The sequence below is a fragment of the Sitophilus oryzae genome, unplaced genomic scaffold, assembly GCF_002938485.1.
Source record: "Sitophilus oryzae breed Bouriz unplaced genomic scaffold, Soryzae_2.0 scaffold_2014_pilon_pilon, whole genome shotgun sequence".
NCBI classification, from domain to species: Eukaryota; Metazoa; Arthropoda; class Insecta; order Coleoptera; family Curculionidae; genus Sitophilus; species Sitophilus oryzae.
This window is the reverse complement of record NW_022146741.1, coordinates 1238135-1262113: the sequence shown is the minus strand read 5'-3', so window position 1 is coordinate 1262113 and position 23979 is coordinate 1238135. Positions and strand designations below refer to the sequence as shown.

Here is a 23979-nt window from a genome sequence, read left to right as displayed (position 1 = left end):
ATTATTTTCAAGTTTGGAAATTGTCCACCAGGGATCGTATTTGGTAATGAGAAAAGGGAATTTTCTTAAAAATATGCATATACATATGTAATTTTATGGCATTGAGTATTTTGTTCTATTTCATAAAATAAAGTGGTGGAAGAAGCTTAAATAGGTTCTATATTAAGGATAACTATGGGACCGAATTTAGCAAGTTAGCACTGATTTAAAAGAGCTTTTCTTCCTTAATAATTTGAAATATGTATATGTTTTTTGCACTAGTACAAAAACCCTTGAAAAAACACACTCGTAAAAAATTTGACTTTTAATACAGCAGATAGTGTGAAAATAGCTACATTTTGCACGATCGTAGAAAAAAAAAATAGGCGTGGTCGCATAACGATTCGTTATCTAAGGTTGTGAACCACGTGCCGCTACAATAAGATAATTATTATAAGAAAATATATAATAGTTAATAACTTTTATTGATTCAAATAAACAATGTTCGTATTTTTAATTTTTTTTATCTCCTTAGTTAATTGATAGAACGGGATAGAACGCATCATTAATAATTGAAAGAGTGTCGCTATAGATTTCTTCAGTGCTGTTTCCATTTATAATATTGTTAATAATTTCTTCAGCAGCAGAACTGATTAGGCTACTTATGACATCTTCGTATGTATTTATGAAACTAGCTACATTGTCGTTTAGGGCCTCGGTAATCAGTGCACTTAGTTCATCGTTGTTTAGTACTCCAGTTACGCTAAACTAAAATAAAAAAAGTTTTAGGAAACTGTTTTAATAAAATATTTTTATTGTAAACTTACTTTGGCATCATCGACAGTAAAACCAATTGTAACGTTCGAGAAACTAAGACCATTACTTATGTTTGCTTTTCCAGCAAAACTCACATTGGTGTTGGCGATTGTAGTGCTGTAAGAAATATATAGCATTTAAAATGAAATTTACCCAATGAAAATTAAAACTAATTTTGTTACAATTTATGTAATAACCTTTTTTATTCGAAAATTCAATAGTTTTAGCATACGAGAGCCACAAAGTGTACAGGGTGGGCCATTTTGGTTATTTCTATAGGGTATCTAGGAAACCGTGAGAGGTTCTTTTGGGGCACTTTTCTGTGTAGAATGCAGTGGCGTAGTCAGACTTTTTTCGAAAAAAATATTTTTTTTAGATATTAACTATACGTCTGTTATTTTAAATAGAACCTCCTGCATATTTTTAAATTTCCTGATTCAGCTTGGCATTGGCTTCTCGAAAATATAGAACACTCTATATTTATTTTCACTATAAACCTCAACATTTCAAATTTTTCTTAAAATATCCAGTTAGTAGTAGGCCGTGCCGAGTAACAAAGTAAACCGTTGTCATGGTGATCGGGACATACCTTTGATGGATGCGTGACATTTCATTTCAACAGATTGAAGTGTGTGTATTTTAAATAATCAAAAAAATGAGTCAGTTTGAAAATTTTGAGAAATATAATATGTTAGAATGTTATATTGAGTCTAACAAACATAAGCAAATGGCAGCTGATTTATATTTTAAGCGGTATTTTGAACGCGAGCAACCAAACCCAGCCATTTTCAAAAGGTCAGAAAAAAGTTTAATTCTAGCCATCTAGGTCACCTGATATCACTCCCTTGGACTTCTTTCTCTGGGGCTTTCTAAAAAACGAAATTTATCGAAATGTAAATGGAACATTAGAAGAGTTACAAGATAGTTTTGTTGTGGCTTTGCAAAGTGTAATTAACATACGCATTCGAAATGCTGTTAGCGGCGGCGTGCAGAGATTCAACTCCATCTAGATAAGGTGCCAACTCCGTCTAGATAATAATGGGCAGCAGTTTGAACATTTAATGTATCGAAGTAACCTGTTGAGTTTGTATTAAAATATGTTCTTTTGTTTCTGTTACACTTATTTTTTATTTGCTTCGTATTGTTCGAATTTATTTAATTGCTTAATACTAATACATGGATTAATTTGAAAGTAGATATTCGCTTGTTTCCTTTAATACTCGGCATGACCTACCACGAGGAAAGTCGACATCTTTAAATAAATTGGAATGTTAAAGTTAATAGTGAAAATAAATATATAGTGTTATATATTTTAGGGAAGTCCATGCCAAACTGAATCAGGAAATTTAAAAATATACAGGGGGTTGTATTAAAAACACATAAGTGTAGTTAATATCTAAAAAAAATATTTTGTTCGAAAAAAGTCTGACACGCCACTGCATTCTACACAGAAAAGTGCCTTTAGAATATTTAATTCATTTTTGCGTAGTTGTTGAAATAAACAAACTATCGAACATCTTCAAAAAGTATAAAATTTGAGAATCCCCCTGTAGCTTCGAAACCGATCAAGATAGCCACGATCCGTTTGCCCCACTGTGATTTTTTCAAAAAAAGAATCCGAGACTGCTGTATCAAAATTTGAATATTTCTCACGGTTTCCTAGATACCCTATAGAAACAACCAAAATGGTCCACCCCTGTAGGGGAGAATGCCCAACAGCGAGACAGGTCCAACAGTCAGACATTTAATCCCCTTCATTTAAAACGCGTCGAATCCAATTCCCCTTTCGAGAGTAAAACAGTACCTATATACCAACTATTTTGTATCAAATATAGAACCTGCAGTATATATGTCAACTGCACCCAATACAATTTCTGAAGCGAAAAATAATTTTTAACACGTGCGTTTTCTTCAGTCTGTAAGGCCAACACTTAGTTATTTTAATAAATCCATTAGTGGAGAGGTAAGTTTAGAATGGTTTTTTAGAATATACCTCTAAGTTTTTTTGTTCAAGTAGTTTTAGAATAAAATAAATTACAAAATGGCCGACTGGTGTTAATGTCCAGCAGTGAGACAAAATATATTTCCCAACAGTGAGACTGTCCGACAGACAGTGCACCCGTTAAGACTGGGACATAGGTACCTTTTGGGCACTCCTTGGCATTGTTGAACATGTCTATCATGTTATTGATTGTTATATAACAGAGTTTTTCTTTAAGTCGAAGTTACATTAACAACAAAAATCTATGAAACTCTTTTTATTTCGTTAGTTGATTAAGTTAATTATATTTTTAGCACTTGTGTTTATATTTTAAGTTCTTTAAGACAGCTCTACTTTGTTTTATGCTAAACGCAAATACTCTTAACTATTTTTAAGTAATTAATAAATAGTTATTTGTTTAAAACTTCCTCTGTCTTACTGTTAGACCTTAGGGCCCAACAATGAGACAAATGCAATAATAACAATATTGTTAATTTTAAGACATGTTTTTGTCTCAATGAGAGTAGTTAATTAAACATGTTTAGGAGAGAGTTGTTGCCTTTAAAATATACTAAAATCGTTTATTTTGATGAAAAAATAAAATATTTTTTACGGTCTTAAAAAAATGTGTCTCACACTGTTGGGCATTCTCCCCTACTTCAAAACACGGTTTAACCAAAAAAAACATGATTGGACTACAGTTGCCAGACTGATTTCGACATTCGTCATAATCGTTATATGTAATTTAATTTAATATGGTCCAGTAACTCACAGAGATATGGACTAGGTAACTCATTACTATTATAGGAGCTCTAGTGGTATTCAGATTTTATATGATAACGACTTCGAGTAAAATTTCAATATTAATTCTTCAAAATAAAAAAAAACTTCAATTAATTATAGTTATATAGAAAATGTCACTTATTCACAAAAATATTCCATAATTAACAATTGTTTAGCTTGCACTTTCAAATAAGATGGGTTGTTCTTTTGATAGTGCCTATTAGAATAGTAACTGAAATTGTTTCTTAAAAACATCGAAAATAGTCAATTCCATATAGAAACTTGAAGTACCATAAGATCGAAATAAAGTCGAAGTGAGTCTGTTTTGGTGTATTGTGGTGATTTAGTGTTTTATTTTGCTGCGTAACACCAAAGGTTCCAACACCCAACTGTAATATTTAATGAATATATTTTAAGCGATGATGTAAATACTTTTTTGTTTTTTACCTGATTTTACCAGCTCCATAAAATGGCACCAAACTGGCTAGTAGTACATTAATGTCGTATTCCGCCTCAAGAGTTATTTCTGGATTTATGAGGGTCATAGAAGTTTGCAGATTAAATATGTCAGATTTGATATATGTTGCCACCAAGTCTTTAATGCCATATAAATTAAGTTTAGATATTGAGATATTTCCACTAAAAAGAAAAAAAGAACCATTTTTATACTAATTAAGCTCTGAAAGCTTAACGGAATCCATGCCAATTCATTATTTTTGAAAAGAAATGTCCCCTCCCTCGACTTGGACCTACAGGGTCCGGCAATAGTGCGTCGGGCATCTGTAGCTTCTAGAACAAAAAACTTGGGAATTTGGTTTAAGTGTAAACCTAAAGTTTGTCACATTGTAAAATACAGGGGTATCGCAATGGGTCCTAGGCCTCCGATAACAATTGGATCAAAGGAGGTTTGGGATAAGACATGATCCCAAACCCCAGCAGTTAGTTCTACAGGGTGGCTCAAAAAAGTGTGAGTGGATCGGGTTAATCTTTTTTAAATGGAACACCCTGTATATTATTGCATTTTTGGATTCCTTTCAGATCATTTTATATAATCCTAAGATGTCAGTAAATATGTTTCGATAGTTTCAGAGATATTAATAAACAAATAAAAAATATTCATTTTCAGCCTTCTTAATTTTCAGCCTTCTTAAAAAAATATTAAAAATACAGGAACTGTTCTGAAATCAAAACTGTATTAGGTATTTACTTTAGATGGTCTGTACTTACTTTGCTATGAATATCGTAATCTTAAATCACACAGGATGTCCAAAAGTCTACGCCAAACTTTCTAAAATATAAAATAATTTTTCTTCGTTTTTTAAATAGAACGCCCTGTATATTATTTTTTTAATAAATGGAGAATTAAAACACGACCATTAGAGTATTTCAACATTTTTAATGGTTTCGCAGATATTCGCGGTTTTATATTTCATATGGCATTTTCCCATTTCTCTGGTATTTTACCGTTGAAAGAGCCATATGAAATAATACCGCAAGTATCTGCGAAACCGTTTAAAATTTTGAAATACTCTAAATACAAAAAATGTTCATTTTTCAATTCTCCATCTAATAAAAAAGTAATATACAGGGTGTTCGATTTAAAAAAATTAAGAAAAATTATTTTATATTTTAGAAAGTTTGGCAGAGAATTTTGAACACCCTGTACGATTTAAGATTACGATATTTATAGCAAAGTACAGACCATCTAAAGTAAATACATAATATAGTTTCGATTTCAGGACAGTTTTTGTATTTTTAATAATTTTTAAGAAAGGCTGAAAAATGCATATTTTTTATTTATTTATTAATATCTCTGAAGCTATCGAAATATATTTACTCACATCTTAGGATTATATAAAGTGATATGAAAGGAAGCCAAAAATGCAATAATATACAGAGTGTTCCGTTTAAAAAAGATTAACCCGATCCACTCAGTTCTGTAGAAGTTAAAATATTTTCCTGAAATACATCTTAGTACATACTGTTTGTTGGTAGTTTTTGTTAATTAAAGATGTGGACTGTATATTTGGTTTACTATTTATTTTAATATAAATACAATAATAAATCTAGTAATTATATCGAAGAAAAACTTAATTAGTCTAATCTCTTCAGACGACAGAGCTCATATATTCGGTCGTCTTCCCGGTCTTCCTGTCCGCGTGCCATATGGGGTTTAAGGCGCGGTTGTCAGATTTTAAATTAATATAAAGAAAAAAGAAAACTTGGAATTTTAGTAAAAGTTAAATATAGCACTTAACATACACCCGCCTTGAAAGCTTCCTTTCAACAAAAATCAGAAGAATACAAACTAAGTATAAGTAAGTAATTAAGTAGTATAAGTTGTATAAGGGTAAGCTAAATAAAGGTAAATAACTATAACTATACTTAAAATAAAAGGTATAAATAAAAATTAAATGTCTTTAGGTTGAGTCTATTGGTAAAGCACACACTTTACGCACAGGGCGTTGAATTTCACCGGCACATGTCTGGACATCTACCACTCGAACAATTTCGTCACTGCCTGGGTACAATCTGGTAATTCTCCCCAACTTCCACAACAATGGGAGGACCTTCTCGTCGTGGATCAAAACTAAAGTTCCGACTTTCAGTACTTTTGTACCACTGTGCTTCCATTTGGTGTGGACTTGTAGTTCTGATAAGTACTCCTTTCTCCATCGTTGCCAAAAATTTTGGACGATACTTTGTAGCCGTTGGTATTTGTCCATTCGAGTTTCAGAGATATGAGAAACGTCTGGATATGGAAGTGACGTCAAAGCTTTGCCAATTAAAAAATGTCCAGGAGTGAGTGCATTTAAATCGGTAGGATCGTGGGAAAGCGGAGTTAAAGGGCGAGAATTTAGGATACTCTCGATCTGGATAATTATTGTATTGAATTCTTCAAAATTTAATGAAGCGTTCCCGACTATACGTTTAAAATGAAATTTTGCACTCTTGATACCCGCCTCCCAGATGCCGCCAAAGTTAGGTGATCGAGCAGGAATGAATTGCCATTTTATCATATCCGATGAACGAGCGTCCGCAATGATATCTTTATTGTTACCCAGAAATTCGTATAGGTCTCTGATTTCACGCTTAGCGCCTACAAAGTTTGTAGCGTTATCCGACCATATACTAGCAGGTTTGCCGCGTCTCCCGATAAACCTATTTACAGATGCCAAAAACGCCCCAGTGGTTAAATCAGTGACCATTTCGAGGTGGATGGCTTTGGTACAGAGACAAATAAACAAACATAAATAAAGCTTTATTTCTTTTGCGCCGCGAGTTAGCCTATCTTTTATTAGAAATGGTCCGGCATAGTCAACTCCCACATTTGTAAAAATCGATGTTTCATTAATCCTTACGTCAGGCAAAACCATTATGTTTGGTTTTAGATCTGCAATTATAAAATCGAAAAATATAGCTTAAAACTCGGATTATTTTAGTTAAAGATGAAAATCGATTTAATAAATTTTGAATAAAAATTAAACTTTCATTCTCGATGAGAACATGGGATAAAATTACTTTTTGTTCGGGTATTTCGGAATTAATACTGACTTCTTTTACATCCCATTTTGAATTGTGCCGTTTAAGCCAGTCTGGTCCGTGCCACCAAAGGTCGGAATTTTCGTGTGTCGGAATCGAATCATGTGTTCTAACATGGTGCCATTCATTTATTTCGGTTAGAGCTTGAATTTCACTGACCCTGTTGGCAACGAACGTTTTCCACTTACCTGGCTCACCCTGTATCCAATTTAAGGTGACCATTGAATCGGTCCAAAAATATTTATTATTAAAACTAATTTTAAGCGATTCTTGAATTTTCCTTGCTAAGTGCGCTAAAGTGACTGCACTACATAATTCCAGTCTAGGAAGAGTTATGGTTATAATTGGCGCTACGCAGGACTTTGCACACAACAAATGCGACATATACTCCCGTTCTGAGACTTAACAACGAATATAAAAACACCCGCCATAAGCTTTCTCACTGGAATCGCAAAACCCATGAAGTTCAAAACTTATGCATGTTGATATCACAGCTTGACGTGGTATTTTAAGATTATTAATTTCCGTTAATTCGTTTTGAAATCTGAGCCAATCTGTTTTAAAAGTTTGAGGCAGTTCTTCATCCCATTCAACTTTCATTTTCCATAGCTCTTGCATAAATAATTTGGCAACTATATTAATCGGTTGTAATAAGCCTAGGGGATCATAGATTTGACAAATTACTGATAAGACTAATCTTTTGGTTATTGGTTTTCGGGTACTGAACTTGGAACTTGGAACAAAATATTGAATTAGATCAAGATTTGAGTTCCAAATAATTCCTAATGTTTCATTTGATTCACCTTCGTTTATTTTTAAAACAGCGACAGCCAAATTATTATCTACATCAAAACTATTTAAAAGTTGGGAATCATTACATAACCATTTCCGCAATGGAAATCCTGAATCGCCTAGAATTTTGGAAACTTCAGTTTGAATTTTTAAAATTTCTTGTTTTGTATTAGCGCCTGTTAATAAATCGTCTACAAAAAAATCATTCTTTATTATATGGCTAGCCCCTGGAAATTTCTGCGCGTTTTCGTTTGCTAGTTGAATTAAACAACGTATAGCTAGAAATGGTGCCGCTGTGAACCCATAAACTACACGGTTAATTTTAAAACACTTGACTTTTTCAGACGCATCATTTCTCCAAAATATTTTTTGGTATTCGCAAACCGATTCTCTTACTTTAATTTGCCGATACATCTTTGAGATGTCCGCGGAAATGACATACCGATATTGCCGAAACCTTAATAATATTGAAAATACATATAGGTATCATTTTGAAGGACTGGCCCTGTAAATTGGACGTCGTTTAAACTTACTCCGGAATCTGTTTTTTGCGAAGCATTAAACACAACTCTACATTTTGTGATCAAACTATTGTCTTTTATAACGGCGTGGTGCGGTAAGTAGTAACTGTTAGAGGGTATTTTAGGTTCAACATCTTGAATCGCCGTCATATTTTCAAATTCGTTCATAAATTTTATATATTCATGTTTCAAGGCTACGTTTTTATCTAACCTACGTTCAAGAGAATAAAACCGGCTGAGAGCGATATCACGTGACTTTCCTAGGGTCTCTAGTGACTTTTTGAATGGTATGCTAACTACAAACCTGCCTTCGCTATCACGCGTAACAGTATTTTCAAAATAATTCTCACAGTATTGTTCTTCTCGAGAAAAAATATTTTTAGGATTTACCTCTTCGATTTCCCAGAATTTACTAATTTTTGTCTCTAATAAGCCTAATCCCACATTTAAGCACGATACGGACATAAAATTTTCATTTTTACCGTCCGGTGTATACGTCATGTTTCCGCCTAACATCCAACCTAAACGCGTGTTTTGTAGAATAGGCATATTTGAACCGAGTTGTTTTTGCTCTGGAAGAAGTATAGAATAAAATACCGGTATACCCAGTAATATGTCAATGTCGCTTGAAATGTTGAATTTTGGATCTGCGAGACATAAATTTTGATTTAGAGGTATAATGTTTTTATTAAATGATTTTAGTGGAAGCCTATCGGTTATGTTGTGTATCACTAGAAAATTTGAGTCTTGACTATAGTCATTTAGTCGCGACATAATCGTAATATTAACTTGCCCCTCAATTTTTGTCATAGCCTGACCTACGCCCTTGACAACGTGGTTAATTTTTGTGGGTTTCAAATGTAATTTTTGACATAAAGCATTAGACATAAAATTGCTCATAGAACCGCCGTCCAGAAGAGCGCGACATTGTTCAACCCTGTCACCAATTTTTATTTTTATGAGTGCCTAAAACTTGCAATAAATCTGTAAAGGCGCCTGCAACCGTTGCGTTCCCCGCTTGTGTCGTTTCAGTGTTGCGCACGGTACCTTCTTCCGCGTCCCTCGCGCGCGTCTCCTCCGCGGCGACAATGGCGGCAGTTTTATTTTCATTTTGATTCAGTTGCACCCCGTAATTATTTATATGCAATAATGTGTGGTCTGGCTTATGACAAGTTGCGCATTTCCTTTGTTTACATTGCCAAGTAAAGTGATTTTTTCGCAAGCAATTAAGACATAATTTAATTTTCTTTGCTTCAGCAACTCTTCGTTCCGCTGACAGTTGTTCAAAAGACTGACAGTTATAAATCGCGTGATTTTCATTACAATAATAACAATTTAATTTGGTAGCTAATGTAGAATTTTGATCGGTGCTAGAATAACTCCGGCTGTTGATCGACTTAAAACTTACTTTTTCGGATCTATCTTTACTCATTTGAATTTTTTCTAATAATTCACACCTAGCTTTTAAAAACGCATTCATATCATCCATACTAGGTTATTTTGACCCCCTTGCACCTGAGCTTTATGTGCTTTAAACATCTCCCACTCTTTCCGGGTACTCGCATCAAATTTATTTGACATTAAGTAAATAATCAATCTATCCCAGTGTTCGGTACATTCGCCTAAAATTTTTAGTGCTCTCAGGTGCTTGGTAAAACTGTCAAAAAGACCTCTCAAATCGGAATGATTTTCTTTTGTTATATTTGGATACTCAAATAGTGATTTTAGGTGATTATGAATCATTAAATTTTTATTTTCGAACCGGTCAACGAGTAATTGCCATGCATCGTGATAATTATCGGCCGAAATTTCCATTTGCTCTAAAAGCTGATAGGCATCTTTATTTAATGCATTTTTTAAATGTATAAATTTTTCAATATCGGATATTTGCGGGTTACCGTGTACCAACGCTTTAAACGCGTCCCGAAATTGAAACCATCCAGTGTAGCTCGCATCGAACGTAGGCACTCGTATCGGTGGCAAATTTACCTTATTTTGAAATCTGGAGCCAAACAGATGGCTCTCTCGATCACTTGAGAGTAGGCCTCGCTCGCTGCGAACCCCACCGGCAGTGTTGCCGCTGTGCATTGAACCACTATCCGCCTTCTTGGCATCTTCAAATAATTGTATTAATGATTTAATTAAAAAAAAAGTCGGTTTCTAGCTCGTCCCCACCTGGGGTCGTCTGGGCGAATTCTATATTAAAAATCTGACATTCAATGTCTCTATACTGTTCGTATAAGGGTTCTAATTTTTCTAAACGCGAACATAAATTATGATATATTTTTTCATCAATTAATTCTTGTGTATTAATTTTATCTATATAATTTTTGTATTTAGTAAGAGTGCCTTTATGCCCCGCCCGTTGGCGTTTTAAACTTGCTAAAAGGGCTTTGTCAGCATCTGATAATTCTGACGATATTTTAAATTATTGAAATAAAAGAATTATGTATTATAGATACGATTACTTCGAAACAAATTAATTAAATTATACGTAACCGATTAATACAATATTAATAATAATATGGATAGGACTCACAGAATTCACAGGAAGCAATTGTTGCACAACTGCGCTGCTATTTCTCTGGCGATGCAGTCTGGCAATGGCGGACGGCTCTCTTCTCTGTTTCTGTTTTTCGTCTGGTTCTGCTTTTCTTCGTTCAAATCGGGCTCGAAATGACCATTATGTTTGTTGGTAGTTTTTGTTAATTAAAGATGTGGACTGTATATTTGGTTTACTATTTATTTTAATATAAATACAATAATAAATCTAGTAGTTATATCGAAGAAAAACTTAATTAGTCTAATCTCATCAGACGACAGAGCTCATATCATAGGCTCATATTATATTCGGTCGTCTTCCCGGTCTTCCTGTCCGCGTGTCATATGGGGTTTAAGGCGCGGTTGTCAGATTTTAATATAATATTGTCAAGAAAAATGGCGCATCCGCCAGAAATTAAAAATGTATTACTGGTTGCCTGCACAACCGCAACGTTTCCGCCAGAAATTAAAAGACTTTTTCAGGCGCCATCTTTTAGTCAAGTCGAGAAGTAAGGGAATCAGACAATGGAATTGTCTGGTATGAAGAAGTACGCTTTCCGAGAATTGGGGAAATTTCGAGAAGCAGTCAATAGAGTATATAAGCCGGAGCCATCGACAACTGAGAAAGTTTTTGAAATTTGAATATACCGCGTGGAAATTGAAAATCGGACAATTTGGTGAAGGAATCTTATAAATAGTTAGTTTGTTGTGTGTTATAAGTTAGTAATTGTGTATAAAGTGAGAAAAATAAATTCGTTAAGTATTTTATTGTGAGTTTAAATTAGTGGACCCACGGAATCCGTAACAATTGGTGTCGGAAGTGCGATTCAAGAGGATTTTAAGAAGAAATTAAGTGGATTGGAAGATTTTTAGACCCAATTAGAGTATTTTTATGGTTGGTACAAGAGAACAAGCGAAGAAAATGGAAGAAGTAAGCAAATTATTGGGCGATTTTATGGAGAATATGAGAAGAGAGAAGGCAGAAGAACAAGAGAGGCTGAGAAAAGAAAAAGCAGAAGAGCAAGAAAGACTCCGTAAAGAACGAGAAGAAGAGCGAGCCCGACTAGAAAAAGAGAAAGAAGAGGAACAAGACCATCTACAGAAAATACTTATGGAAAATCAAGAGAAAATGTTAGAAGGTTTAGAAGCCCGTCAAAAGAAAGAGAAACAGGAAGAACAGGACCGGCTTGAAAAAATTTTCCAAGATTTGAAAATTCAACGACAACAAGACAAAGAAGAAGAACAGGACCGGCTTGAGAAAATTTTAGGCAATTTAGAAATTCGTCAGAAGAATGAATGGAGGGAAATTTTAGAAGATATAGAAACGCGCCGCCAGAAAGAAAGACAAGAAGATCAGGACCGTTTAAGAAAACTTTAGAAAATCAAGAAATTCGACTTCAGAAAAGCTTGGGGGAACAGCAACAAGCAATGTTGGAAGAACGTTGCCAGGAACAGCAGAACCACTTCCAAGAAGCCGTAGAAGATCTGGAGGAGCGCCTTCAGCAGAAGATAGAAAAGTTGGAGATGGACCTACAGAAGACCAAGGTACAAGTAAGGACACCTGGCGTTCCGGGAACTGCGAACCTTAAAGCCCCGACCTACGATGGACAAACGACATGGACGATGTACCACCGCCAGTTTGAAGCAGCGGCTGCTGCCAATGGATGGACTGACCAGGAGAAAGCAGCGGCACTTGTCATCGCGCTGCGTGGCCCTGCCCTGGAACTCCTGCAAACTATTCCTGCAGCCCAACAGCAGGAATACCAAACTTTGGTCGCTGCACTGGACAGAAGATATGGCGACCAACATCGACGCCAACTTTACCAGGCCCAGATCAAGTCACGCCTGCAGAGATCCGGAGAGAGTCTGCAGGAATTTGAAGCAGACTTACGTCGGCTGGTACACCTAGCGTATCCTGAAGCACCGGAAGGATTTAGGGAGGAACTCGCTGCTCAGTGCTTTATCAGCGGACTGAGGGACAACGAATTACAGAGGGCGCTGCAAATATCCCGATTTTCTACCAGCAGCGAAGCACTGGTCAGGGCGCTGGAAATCGAAGCTGCATTTAGCGCCATCCCTAGACCGAAGATAAGATCGGTAACGGTTGAGGAACAGCCCGGAAGTTCTCACATACGTTTGGAGGAGATGTTTAGTAAACTATGTGAGTTACTAGTGAACAAGAGTAGCAACAACACCCAGACAGAGAGCTATAGAAGATCACAGGACATAAGGTGCTTTAGATGTGGCAGGAATGGCCACATCAAACGGGATTGCCGCGTTCAAATGCGATCCCGTTCACCATCCAGAGAACGTAGGCACCAGGAAAACTAAAATCAGTCAATACTAAGGGGCGAGTATTGACTGGGGAGAACAGAGCCCCCAGGATTTTTTCCATTAGGAGTCTGGGAAGAACCGCTGACAGTTTAGTGATCGACGGGAAGGTCAATGGTAGGAGAATCCGAATGACAGTGGACACTGGCGCTATGGTATCGTTGGTGCGGGCTAACTCAGTGCAAGGATTGAAGCTGATGCCTCTGGGAAGAAGAGTGTGTTTACGTACAGTTACGGGGGAAATGGCCGTTGTACGGGGAGAGGCTATCGTCGAACTGAAGTTAGGAAATTTGAAGTTTCAGCATAGCGTCTTAGTGGCAGATATTGAAGATGACTTCATCTTGGGCATGGATGTGATTCGTCAACATGGATTTTCGTTCGATCACCAGAGAAATATCTTAAATATTGGAAATGAAGAGTTCATGTTATCTCCAGACGAGGGACCAGGCAGAATGGATGTAAGATCAGCGGAAACTGTGGTGATACCTGGTAATACCGAGAAAATCGTATTCGGTAAAGTGGAGAAAATCGCTGGGTGCTGTGTTGGACTGGTACAAAGTAGCGACAACAAAAGGATAGGTACTTAGTAGGAAAATCATTGGTGAACACCGACAAGAATATACCGATCAGAATTGCGAATGTTTTCCCGAATTGTGTCAAGATCCAAAAGGTGACAAGATAGCCATCTGCGAACCTGTAAGAAGTGTCACCCGATGTGATGAAGTGTCGTCAGCTGTTACACAAAAGGCATCCCAAGAAACACTAAAACATCTAGAGCAGCCATGGGATCACCTAACATCTGAGGAGAAACAGAAGGCTAAGGAGTTCCTGCTAGCAAAGCATGGCAGTATTTTTTGAGAAGAACAACAGTGGAAGAACGGATTTTGTGAAGCACCGGATTAATACTGGTCATGCTCAGCCGATTCGACAACGTCTTAGAAGGGCCCCTTCCAAACAACAAGAAATGGAGACAATGGTAGATAAGATGCTAGAAGATGGAGTTATCGAAGAATCATCGAGTCCATGGTCATCTCCTGTTGTTTTGGTGACGAAGAAAGATGGTAGTACACGATTCTGCGTGGATTATAGGAAGCTCAATGACGTCACTAAGAAAGATAGCTACCCACTGCCACGTATAGATGACACATTAACAACTCTCGCAGGTTCGTGCTGGTTCTCCACTCTCGACTTAAAGAGTGGATACTGGCAAGTTGGTCTGGACGAGGACGATAAAGAAAAAGACGGCTTTTTTCTACAGGAAACGGACTATACCAATTCAAGGTCATGCCGTTTGGATTATGCAATGCTCCAGCCACTTTCGAACGTCTCATGGAGGTGGTGTTAAGAGGATTAACTTGGAAAACGTGCTTGGTTTACCTCCACGATGTATTGGTTATGGGAAGAACTTTTGAGGAGCATTTGCGAAATTTAGAAGAAGTCTTCGGACGCATACGGAATGTTCACCTGTACTTGAACCCGAAGAAGTGTAGCTTATTCCAGCGACAAGTGGAATTCTTGGGTCATGTAGTCTCGGCAGACGGAATTTACACCGACCAGAAGAAAATCGCTGCGATCAAGGATTGGCCTAAACCTCGCGACAAACATGAACTTAGAAGTTTTCTGGGTTTATGCACCTATTACAGAAGATTTGTCAAGGGATTTGCCAATATAGCTGCACCCTTACATAGACTTACAGGTGATGAAGTCGGCTACGAATGGAACACCGATTGTGATGTAGCCTTTGGAAGACTTAAGGCGGCTTTATGTTCAAGTCCTATTCTAGCCTACCCGCAACAACAAGGGAGGTATATCCTGGATACCGACGCCAGCAATATCGGCATAGGTGCAGTGCTATCACAAGTGCAAGATGGCGAAGAACGAGTGATAGAATATTACAGTCGAGTTCTATCCAAACCAGAAAGGAATTACTGCGTTACCCGGAAGGAGCTGCTAGCAATTGTGAAGGCAGTTGATCATTTTCATAAATATCTGTACGGCCAAGAATTTTTAATTAGGACAGATCATGCGGCTCTCAAGTGGCTTATGGAGATGAAACAACCTGAAGGTCAAATAGCACGATGGCTCGAGAAGCTCCAACAGTATCACTTTACCATCCAACATCGTGCTGGAAAAATGCATGGTAACGCAGACGGTTTATCCAGAAGACCCTGTCAAACCGATTGTAAGCACTGCTGTAAAACGGAACAACGTGAAGGCACTGTCATGATAAGGAGTTTTAAACTTGGAACCGATGAACAGTGGACGACGACACAATTGAGGAAAGATCAAATGGAAGATCCAGACATCGGAGCAATACTACGGCTCAAGGAAGGTAACGGCGAGAGACCACCGTGGCAGGATATTGCGGACAGAGGGCTCGTTTTCAAAGCTCTCTGGGCTCAGTGGAATTCACTGGTTATTGAGAATGGATTGTTAAAGCGCACATGGGAAAGTGCGGATGGCAGCACAGTAACAACTCAGTTACTGGTACCAAGGAAGAAAGTTACCCAGGTATTGGAAGAAATTCACGGTGGTAAAACTGGAGCCCATCTTGGGGTAAACAAGACCTTGAGCAAGCTGAGAGATCGCTTTTACTGGGTGGATTATTGCGAAGATGTCAAGAAATGGTGTCGACAATGTAAAATTTGTGCAGCCAGCCAAGGACCAAGCACTCGATCTAGGGGAAAAATGAAACAATATAACGTTGGACTGCCATTCGAAAGAATCGCTGTTGACATTGCAGGCCCATTCCCTGAAACGCACAAGGGCAACAAGTACGTTTTAGTGGCGATGGATTATTTCAGTAAATGGCCAGAAGTTTTTGCCATTCCAAACCAAGAAGCATCGACTGTAGCTGAAGTATGGTCAATAATGTCTTCAGTAGATTTGGAATTCCCTTAGAGCTTCACACTGACCAAGGAAGGAACTTCGAGTCAAGACTGTTCCAGAAGATGTGTGATCTGCTTGGTATTCACAAGACTAGGACAACAGCTTTACATCCGCAGTCTGATGGGATGGTCGAAAGATTCAATAAGACCATTGAAGAACACCTCTCGAAAATGGTGGCCGAACATCAAAGAGATTGGGATCAACACATACCGCTGTTCCTAATGGCGTATAGAAGTGCAGTTCACAACACCACCGGACTTTCACCATCGAAGATTTTATTTGGTCGAGAATTACGGTTGCCTTGTGACTTGGTGTTCGGATCACCAGACGACGGCACCACAAATGTAGAGGACTACGCGGATGAACTGAAGGAAAGGTTAATGGAAATTCATAAGGCCGTAAGAAGTAAGATTACGCTAGCCAGTGACCGGATGAAAGCTCGTTACGACCTCAGAGCCAATTCTACGGGATTTCAACAGGACGATATGGTATGGTTATATAACCCACAGCGCAAGAAAGGGAGGTCCCCAAAGTTAACTCCAGCATGGGAAGGTCCTTATACAGTCATCAAGAGGATAAATGATGTTGTGTACCGGATTCAACGCAGCCCTAGAAGTAAGATGAAAGTAGTTCATCTGGATCGATTGAAGAGATACCAGACAGGAACCTTGATCGGGACGATCAAATTTGAGAAGGGGGCAATGTCAAGAAAAATGGCGCATCCGCCAGAAATTAAAAATGTATTACTGGTTGCCTGCACAACCGCAACGTTTCCGCCAGAAATTAAAAGACTTTTTCAGGCGCCATCTTTTAGTCAAGTCGAGAAGTAAGGGAATCAGACAATGGAATTGTCTGGTATGAAGAAGTACGCTTTCCGAGAATTGGGGAAATTTCGAGAAGCAGTCAATAGAGTATATAAGCCGGAGCCATCGACAACTGAGAGAGTTTTTGAAATTTGAATATACCGCGTGGAAATTGAAAATCGGACAATTTGGTGAAGGAATCTTATAAATAGTTAGTTTGTTGTGTGTTATAAGTTAGTAATTGTGTATAAAGTGAGAAAATAAATTCGTTAAGTATTTTATCGTGAGTTTAAATTAGTGGACCCACGGAATCCGTAACAATATAAAGAAAAAAAGAAAACTTGGAATTTTAGTAAAAGTTAAATATAGCACTTAACACATACTTTAGGTTTGCACTTAAACAGAATTCCCAAGATCTTTATTCTAGGAGCTACAGATGCCCGACGCACTATTGCCGGACCCTGTATACTAGATAATAATATTTTTTTATAAAACCTTGTCTTAAATTATTAATACTTACTTTAAGGCGTCGGCTGATAGATTGACATTCAAAGATTCTATGTATATCGGGTCGCTCACTCTACCAAGGATAGTATTTAGGGTAGCGTTAATAAGAGCTTCAATTACTCCACCTAATCTGTCGCTGTCTTCATATTGTTCTAAAAACCAAGAAATAGGTACAGTTTTATTTATTAATCTATTATTTAATACAAGATCTTTCTAATTTCAAATAAAGTTGATATACAGGGTCGCTTTGATCTTTGATGTATTGAAACGGTCGATTATTAGGTGAAATATACGAGGCACCGCAAAAAGTTAAATACAAAAGTTAGAAGATTTTAAATCTATTAGCGAGTAATAAATTGAAGTATACAGGGTCGTTCATGAAGTCGTGGCACATCAAAGTTTCATTTTTTTAAATACAGGGTGAGTTTTCTACGATGTTCTCTATGGGTCTATCGGAAACTACTGGAGATAGAGAGTCGGTTAAATGGGGAAAGAATTGCAACTTTGTGGGGTCATAAATATGTGCCTTTCAGATTTTTGATAATGTTCATGGCTTACTAGATATTTCGAAAAAAAAAAACAAATTTTGGCTATTTTAAAAAAGTCCCTAATTTCATTATAATCTATTTTAGACAAAAAGTTTTCAGATAAAAGTTGAATAATAATCACATCCTTAATGAGACTGTGTTTTCCGTTTTTTTTTTCTAAAGCCTGTCGTTTTTGACATATGACACAAACTTATGTTTTTTTTTAAATGGAAACCATAGTTGGCCATGACTTCACAAAAAGCACCATTTTTAACCTTTTCAGCGATATAAGCTATAGTATGTTTTTTTTTCGAAAAATTACTGAGTTATAGCCAATTCTTATCTTTCTTGACTAATTTCACTTAGTTGGTATGGTATTCTTATTCTGTTATTTATTAAAACAGTTAAACTGTTTTATTAAACGGTTCTTTACAATTCACACTACACAAACTAAAACTTAAAAAAATAATATCACTACATATATTTTAAGGTCAGGTGATCGAGGGGGCCCATGTAATTTGTATGAGTCCACCTCTTCTTATCCCTGAGTTTGAATAATTATGATATAAATAATTTTTAACATTTCTTTATTTATGGTTAATGTCATAATGAAAGTCATGTTGGAACCACTCTATTCATGCGCAAGTCTCTATATTTAACTTTTCTAATATGTCTTGAAAACCGTTCTCTAAAAAGCGTATGTAACATATCCTCGAAAATGTATGACCAAAAAAAGTTGAACCAATAATCCTACATGCTTTTCTTCATTTGAAAAATTCATATTTACAATTTTTGGTTATTTTAATTTACAAAGTTTGGATGTGACAGTTTGATATTTCTGAGAGCAAAGACAATTGAACTAGTTTCCATGGCTAACTAAGTGAAATTGTTTAAAAATGATAAGAATTCGCTATAACTCAGTAATTTTTGGAATAAAACATATTATTGCTTATATCGCTGAAAAGCTTAAAAAATGGCGTTTTTTATGAAGTCATGGCCAACTATGGTTTCCATATAAAAAACATAAAGTTTGTGTCATATGTCAAAAATCACAGGCTTTAGAAAAAAAACACAATTTTATTAAGGATGTGAGATGTGATTACCTATAACTTTTATCTGAACAGTTTTTGTCTAAAATGTATTATAATGGAATTAGGGACCATTTTTAAAATAGCCAAAATTTGTTTTTTTCGAAATATCTAGTAAACCATGAACTTTTTCAAAAATCTGAAAGGCGCATATTTATGACCCCACAATACTGCAATTCTTTCCCCATTTAACCGACTCTCTCCGACTTTATCTCCAGTACTTTCCGAGATACCCATAGAGATCGAACATCGTAGAAAACTCACCCTGTATATATAATGTATATTACTACATATTTCAATTTTTCCTTCAATAATTCTAAGCAAAAATCGAAATACAGACAATGTACTTTAAACCAACCGTTTCCGAGTTATTGACTTTTGAAAATATCACTTAAACAATTCGATTTAATTAATTTCGATGTGTTTGGTTTGATTTAATGGTGCCATTCTGCCGAAATTGTGATACTGTTGTAATGGGTTTTTAAATTCCTATTAGCTACTAGTAAATTTAAGTATACAGAATCTCGGTCATAAAGTCGTGTCACATTAAACTGTATTTTTTTAAATGAAACCCCCTGTATATTATTGCATATTTCAATTGTTCCTTCAATTTTAAGCAATAATCGTAATACACAATGTACAGGGTGGGTCAAATTCGACGCTTTTAAACGGAAACACCCTTTTCTATAGGAGATAGACGAAAACTAATATCGGTGTCTGGAGCTCAATTTTTGTCAAAACCATGATGGTGAAAACCGCATATCGATATCTGTTACCGTTTCGGAGTTACGGGGTGTTTTTCAAACATATGTACTTTTAACAAATCGCTGTTACTTTTTTGCTATGGAAAATTCTGTATTTTTATGAAAACATTTCCAAAGCACCTTTTTAAGTAGAATTTAATGGTTTAAGTATAATTTTTTTAAAATTAATAATTTAAGAGTTATTAACAGAAAATTTGATTTTTTATATGGGACCCCTGTATATTTTTAATATATTGAAAATAATTTAAAATTACCTTTCCAAAAATATAACACAGTTGATATTTTGCTCGATTCCTCTTCGAGATATATAGTATATAAAAATTCGCCCGCTTTAAATGAGTAGGTTTTGAAAGGCACCGGCTGTAATGCAAAAAAATCTAGCTTTGAGCATCAATTAAAACGAAAATAATATTTGCTATGAGAGATTCAGAATTTTATAACTATTTAAAATATATTTAACCAACATCAACACACATTTAAACTATATCTAATAACAATAAAACTAAATAGCAAACCAAGACATGAGATTTTGCACAGGTGTTCGACATATCGACCGTCTTCTGTTATGGACAGACGGGGCAGTTTTTGAACATTTCACGCGGAATTCATTAACTCAGTGGGGGTGAAAGATACCCTCTCATAACTGTTAAGTATTTCTAATTCTTATCTAGATTATAAGGAAGAATAAGGAACCTTTATTTTTCCGCAAATATATCCATAGGATAGATCCATGGGCACTAAGTCAGGCGGCCTCGACTGCCAACGGCTCGAATCTTGGTTAGCTATTCAATTATTGTTGAAATTGGATGCAAAAATTTGCTGATAACTTCAGCGCTCAGAAGCGGTGCGTCGTCTTGCTGGAAAAATATGTTTTCGAGTTGCATTAAGGGCATATCATCAATAAGGGGTCCAAAGCCTACTAGTTAAAAGTGGCGAACTATTAAAAATTTTATATTTCGAAGGGGATTATAACAAAATATCAAGTGTGCTATATTTTTGGAAAGGTAATTTTAAATTCTTTTCAGTTAATTCAAAATATAGAGGGTGTCCCAAATAAAAAATCAATTTTTCTGTTGATAACTCCTAAATTAATTTTAAAAAAATTATACTCAAACCTTTAAATTCTACGTAAAAAGGTGCTTTGGAAATGTTTTCATAGAAATACAAAATTTTCCATAGCAAAAAAGTTACAGCGATTTGTTAAAAATGCACATTTTTGAAAAACACCCCGTAACTCCGAAACGGTAACAGATATTGACGTGCGGTTTTCACCATCATGTTTTTGATGAAAATTGAGCTCCAGACACCGATATTAGTTTTCGTCTATCTCCTATAGAAAAGGGTGTTTCCATTTAAAAGCGTCGAATTTGACCCACCCTGTACATAAATTGAAGAATTGAAGTGTTAAAAGAAAATTTTGTAAATTCTAGACTTGATATACTCTCATTTTATACATGTATAAATGCCAACTTGAGAACTAATGTCAAATATTATTAAGTATCACAGTTTCGGCAGAATGGCATCGTTAAATGAAACTGAACATATCGAAATTAATTAAATGAAATTGTTTAAGTGATATTTTCTAAAGTCAATATGTAACTCGGAAACGGTTGGTTTGAGGTACATTGTGTTTATTTCGATTTTTGCTTAGAATTGAAGGAAGAACCGAAATATGCAATAATATACAGGGGGTTCCATTTAAAAAAATGAGACTTTGATGTGCCACGACTTTATGATCGAGTCTGTATACTTAAATTTATTACCCGTTAATAGATATTTCTAAACCCTATAACTTTTATATTTAACTTTTTGCGGTACCTCCTATATTTTACCTAATAATCGACACCGTTTCCATACATAACAGCGACCCTGTATTTGAATATGGATAAGAAATGTGCCTGGAAGAAATATAAACCTCGAATTTTCGAAACACGGCAATTGAACATATTTAATTTTTTTTGTACCGCTTTTAATTTTGAATTTCCGATAAAATTCACATTATCTTGATGCTTTAAAAAATGTCAGTAATGTATTGTCACGTGTTATTTTAAGTGTTGATATTTTTATCTTAGTAAAGAATTAAATTTAGACGTATGTCATTAAATGCCGATTCGCAAGAAAAAATAAAATAGCGTAAACTATTCATGAAAATGAATAACTTGTCTTTAAAACAATTATAGCTCTATTTTAAAAATCGCACAGGCTCAACTGAAATCAGTTTCGGAAGAAATATTTGTTTATTTAATATTTGGAAGCCTTTCCAAATAGAAAGTCAGGAAAATGTTTCTGCGGAAATGCATAATTTTCAGTTTTTCAACTTTACAATAGCTGAAACCAGTTACATTTTTCTAAACTAAATACGCAAATAACTTGTGTACCTATTTGATGTTTTGTTGTTTTTTTATAAGTGATTTCAGCTAAAAGAATCATTCACGAAAGAAAATATAAACCTCGAATTTTCAAATCACGCAATTGAACATACGATAATTAATTTTTTATACCGCTTTTAATTTTGAATTTCCGATAAAATTCACACTATCTTCAAAGCTATCTTGATGTTTTAAAAAATGTCAGTAATGTGTTGTCACGTGTTATTTTAAGTGTTGATATTTTTATCTTAGTAAAGAATTAAATTTAGACGTATATCATTAAATGCCGATTCGTAAAAAATTAAAATAGTAAATATTTGTTTACTTAGTATTTGGAAGCCTTTCCAAATAGAAAGCCAGGAAAATCTTTCTACGGAAATGCATAATTTTCAGTTTTTCAACTTTACAATAGCTGCAACCAGTTACACTTTTCTAAACATAAATACGCAAAAAACTTGTGTACCTACTGGATGCTTTGTTGTTTTTTTTTTATAAGTGATTTCAGCTAAAAGAATCATTGACATTATCTTTTATACTAAAAAAATATTACTGAAATTTATTATCTAGACCATACATCTTTTCCGTTATTATAACAGCACTTTCAGATGGAGTGGATGGTTTTTGTGCTGCTTGTTTTTTCAAGATAGCCGTCAGAGGAAATCATCCGGACGGAGCATACGCGCCCATGTGAAATTGTTCATTAAACTCATGAAACTCTGGCGGACGCTCCGCTCCATCTAAAAGCGCTGTAAATGCCTTTTTATATGTTGAAGTAGACAGATAAATAAAGTATTAAGAATAATAATGTTAATTGATTTTGTTGCTTTACTTACCAATATTTCTCGTGAAAATGGAGCCAAAAAGGAAGCAGCTAATTAAAAGTGCACTAAATAAACGAGCCATTTTTTAAAATTCAAGTTTAATCAGACTAAACTACAAAGGTACAAAAATCAAAGTAAAGTAAAACGTAGTTTTTATACAATTAAGCTTGACAAAATTATTTGATAAGATGAAATGTATCGAAAATAAACACTTGAGATTAACAGAATTTTTTTCTATTATTGAAACTAATTTCATAATTTGTTCGATCCACCTTTCGAAAAACGTTTCTGTAATTAATAATTAATGCTATTAACTGATAGTATTAAAAATTACCAGGTGTGGAAGCTAATGAAAACGATAGCGTTATTTGCAGTTCAAGACAAAGCCACAGGTGTTGATCAGTAATCACAAAATGTGACTTTTGAGGGTAAATTACGGCGTCGATGACACCAAAACTAGAAATATGAACACAATTGCTGGAAACATATACAGGGTGTCCCAGGCTGAGCGTGCATTAGAAGTTTCTAGAGAACTACAATATCTTGATCGGAGATTTTTTGCACATTACTGTTTCAGAATGAGATCTATCGATTAAAAATATTTTCAATATGGCGGCACTTCCGGAAATACCGGAATTTGACAGCAACTTTCTTATTTTAAATGGATACCCCGATTTTTTGTTACATACTTAAATTCTCTGTAAAATTTCATGAATTTTGATATCAAACACTTTATATCTAACATTAACCGTTTTTGAGAAAAAAACTACCTGTCAAAAAAATCGGTATAACCTAAACGACAAATTTATTGAATACCACAGCCACTGTGGTATAAAGAGAAGACATGTGGCTATCTACTTCAAAATTTAAATTATTCGTTTGTCGTATAGTACTGACCGTAGCTGTGATGGAATTTAGTGTTGG

General features: G+C 35.4%; 1 protein-coding gene across 1 annotated transcript; it reads right to left on the bottom strand.

Moving 5' to 3' along the window:
• Positions 1-445: 445 nt before the first annotated feature.
• LOC115884081 lies at positions 446-23223 on the bottom strand. Its single transcript, XM_030902562.1, has 5 exons — positions 23068-23223; positions 17500-17638; positions 4007-4198; positions 807-912; positions 446-747 (listed from the first exon to the last, which is right to left on the bottom strand). Exons 1-5 carry the CDS (start codon positions 23135-23137, stop codon positions 511-513), a joined length of 744 nt encoding a protein of 247 aa, XP_030758422.1. The 5' UTR covers positions 23138-23223; the 3' UTR covers positions 446-510.
• Positions 23224-23979: the final 756 nt, after the last annotated feature.

Coding starts and splice junctions, on each gene's coding strand:
- LOC115884081 (XM_030902562.1), bottom strand. CDS start 23,137: ATGGCTCGTTTATTTAGTGCACTTTTAATTAGCTGCTTCCTTTTTGGC. Junction 17,639..23,067: donor CATTTTCACGAGAAATATTG/GTAAGTAAAGCA, acceptor CTTGGTTTTTAG/AACAATATGAAGACAGCGAC. Junction 4,199..17,499: donor CTATCAGCCGACGCCTTAAA/GTAAGTATTAAT, acceptor TTTTCTTTTTAG/TGGAAATATCTCAATATCTA.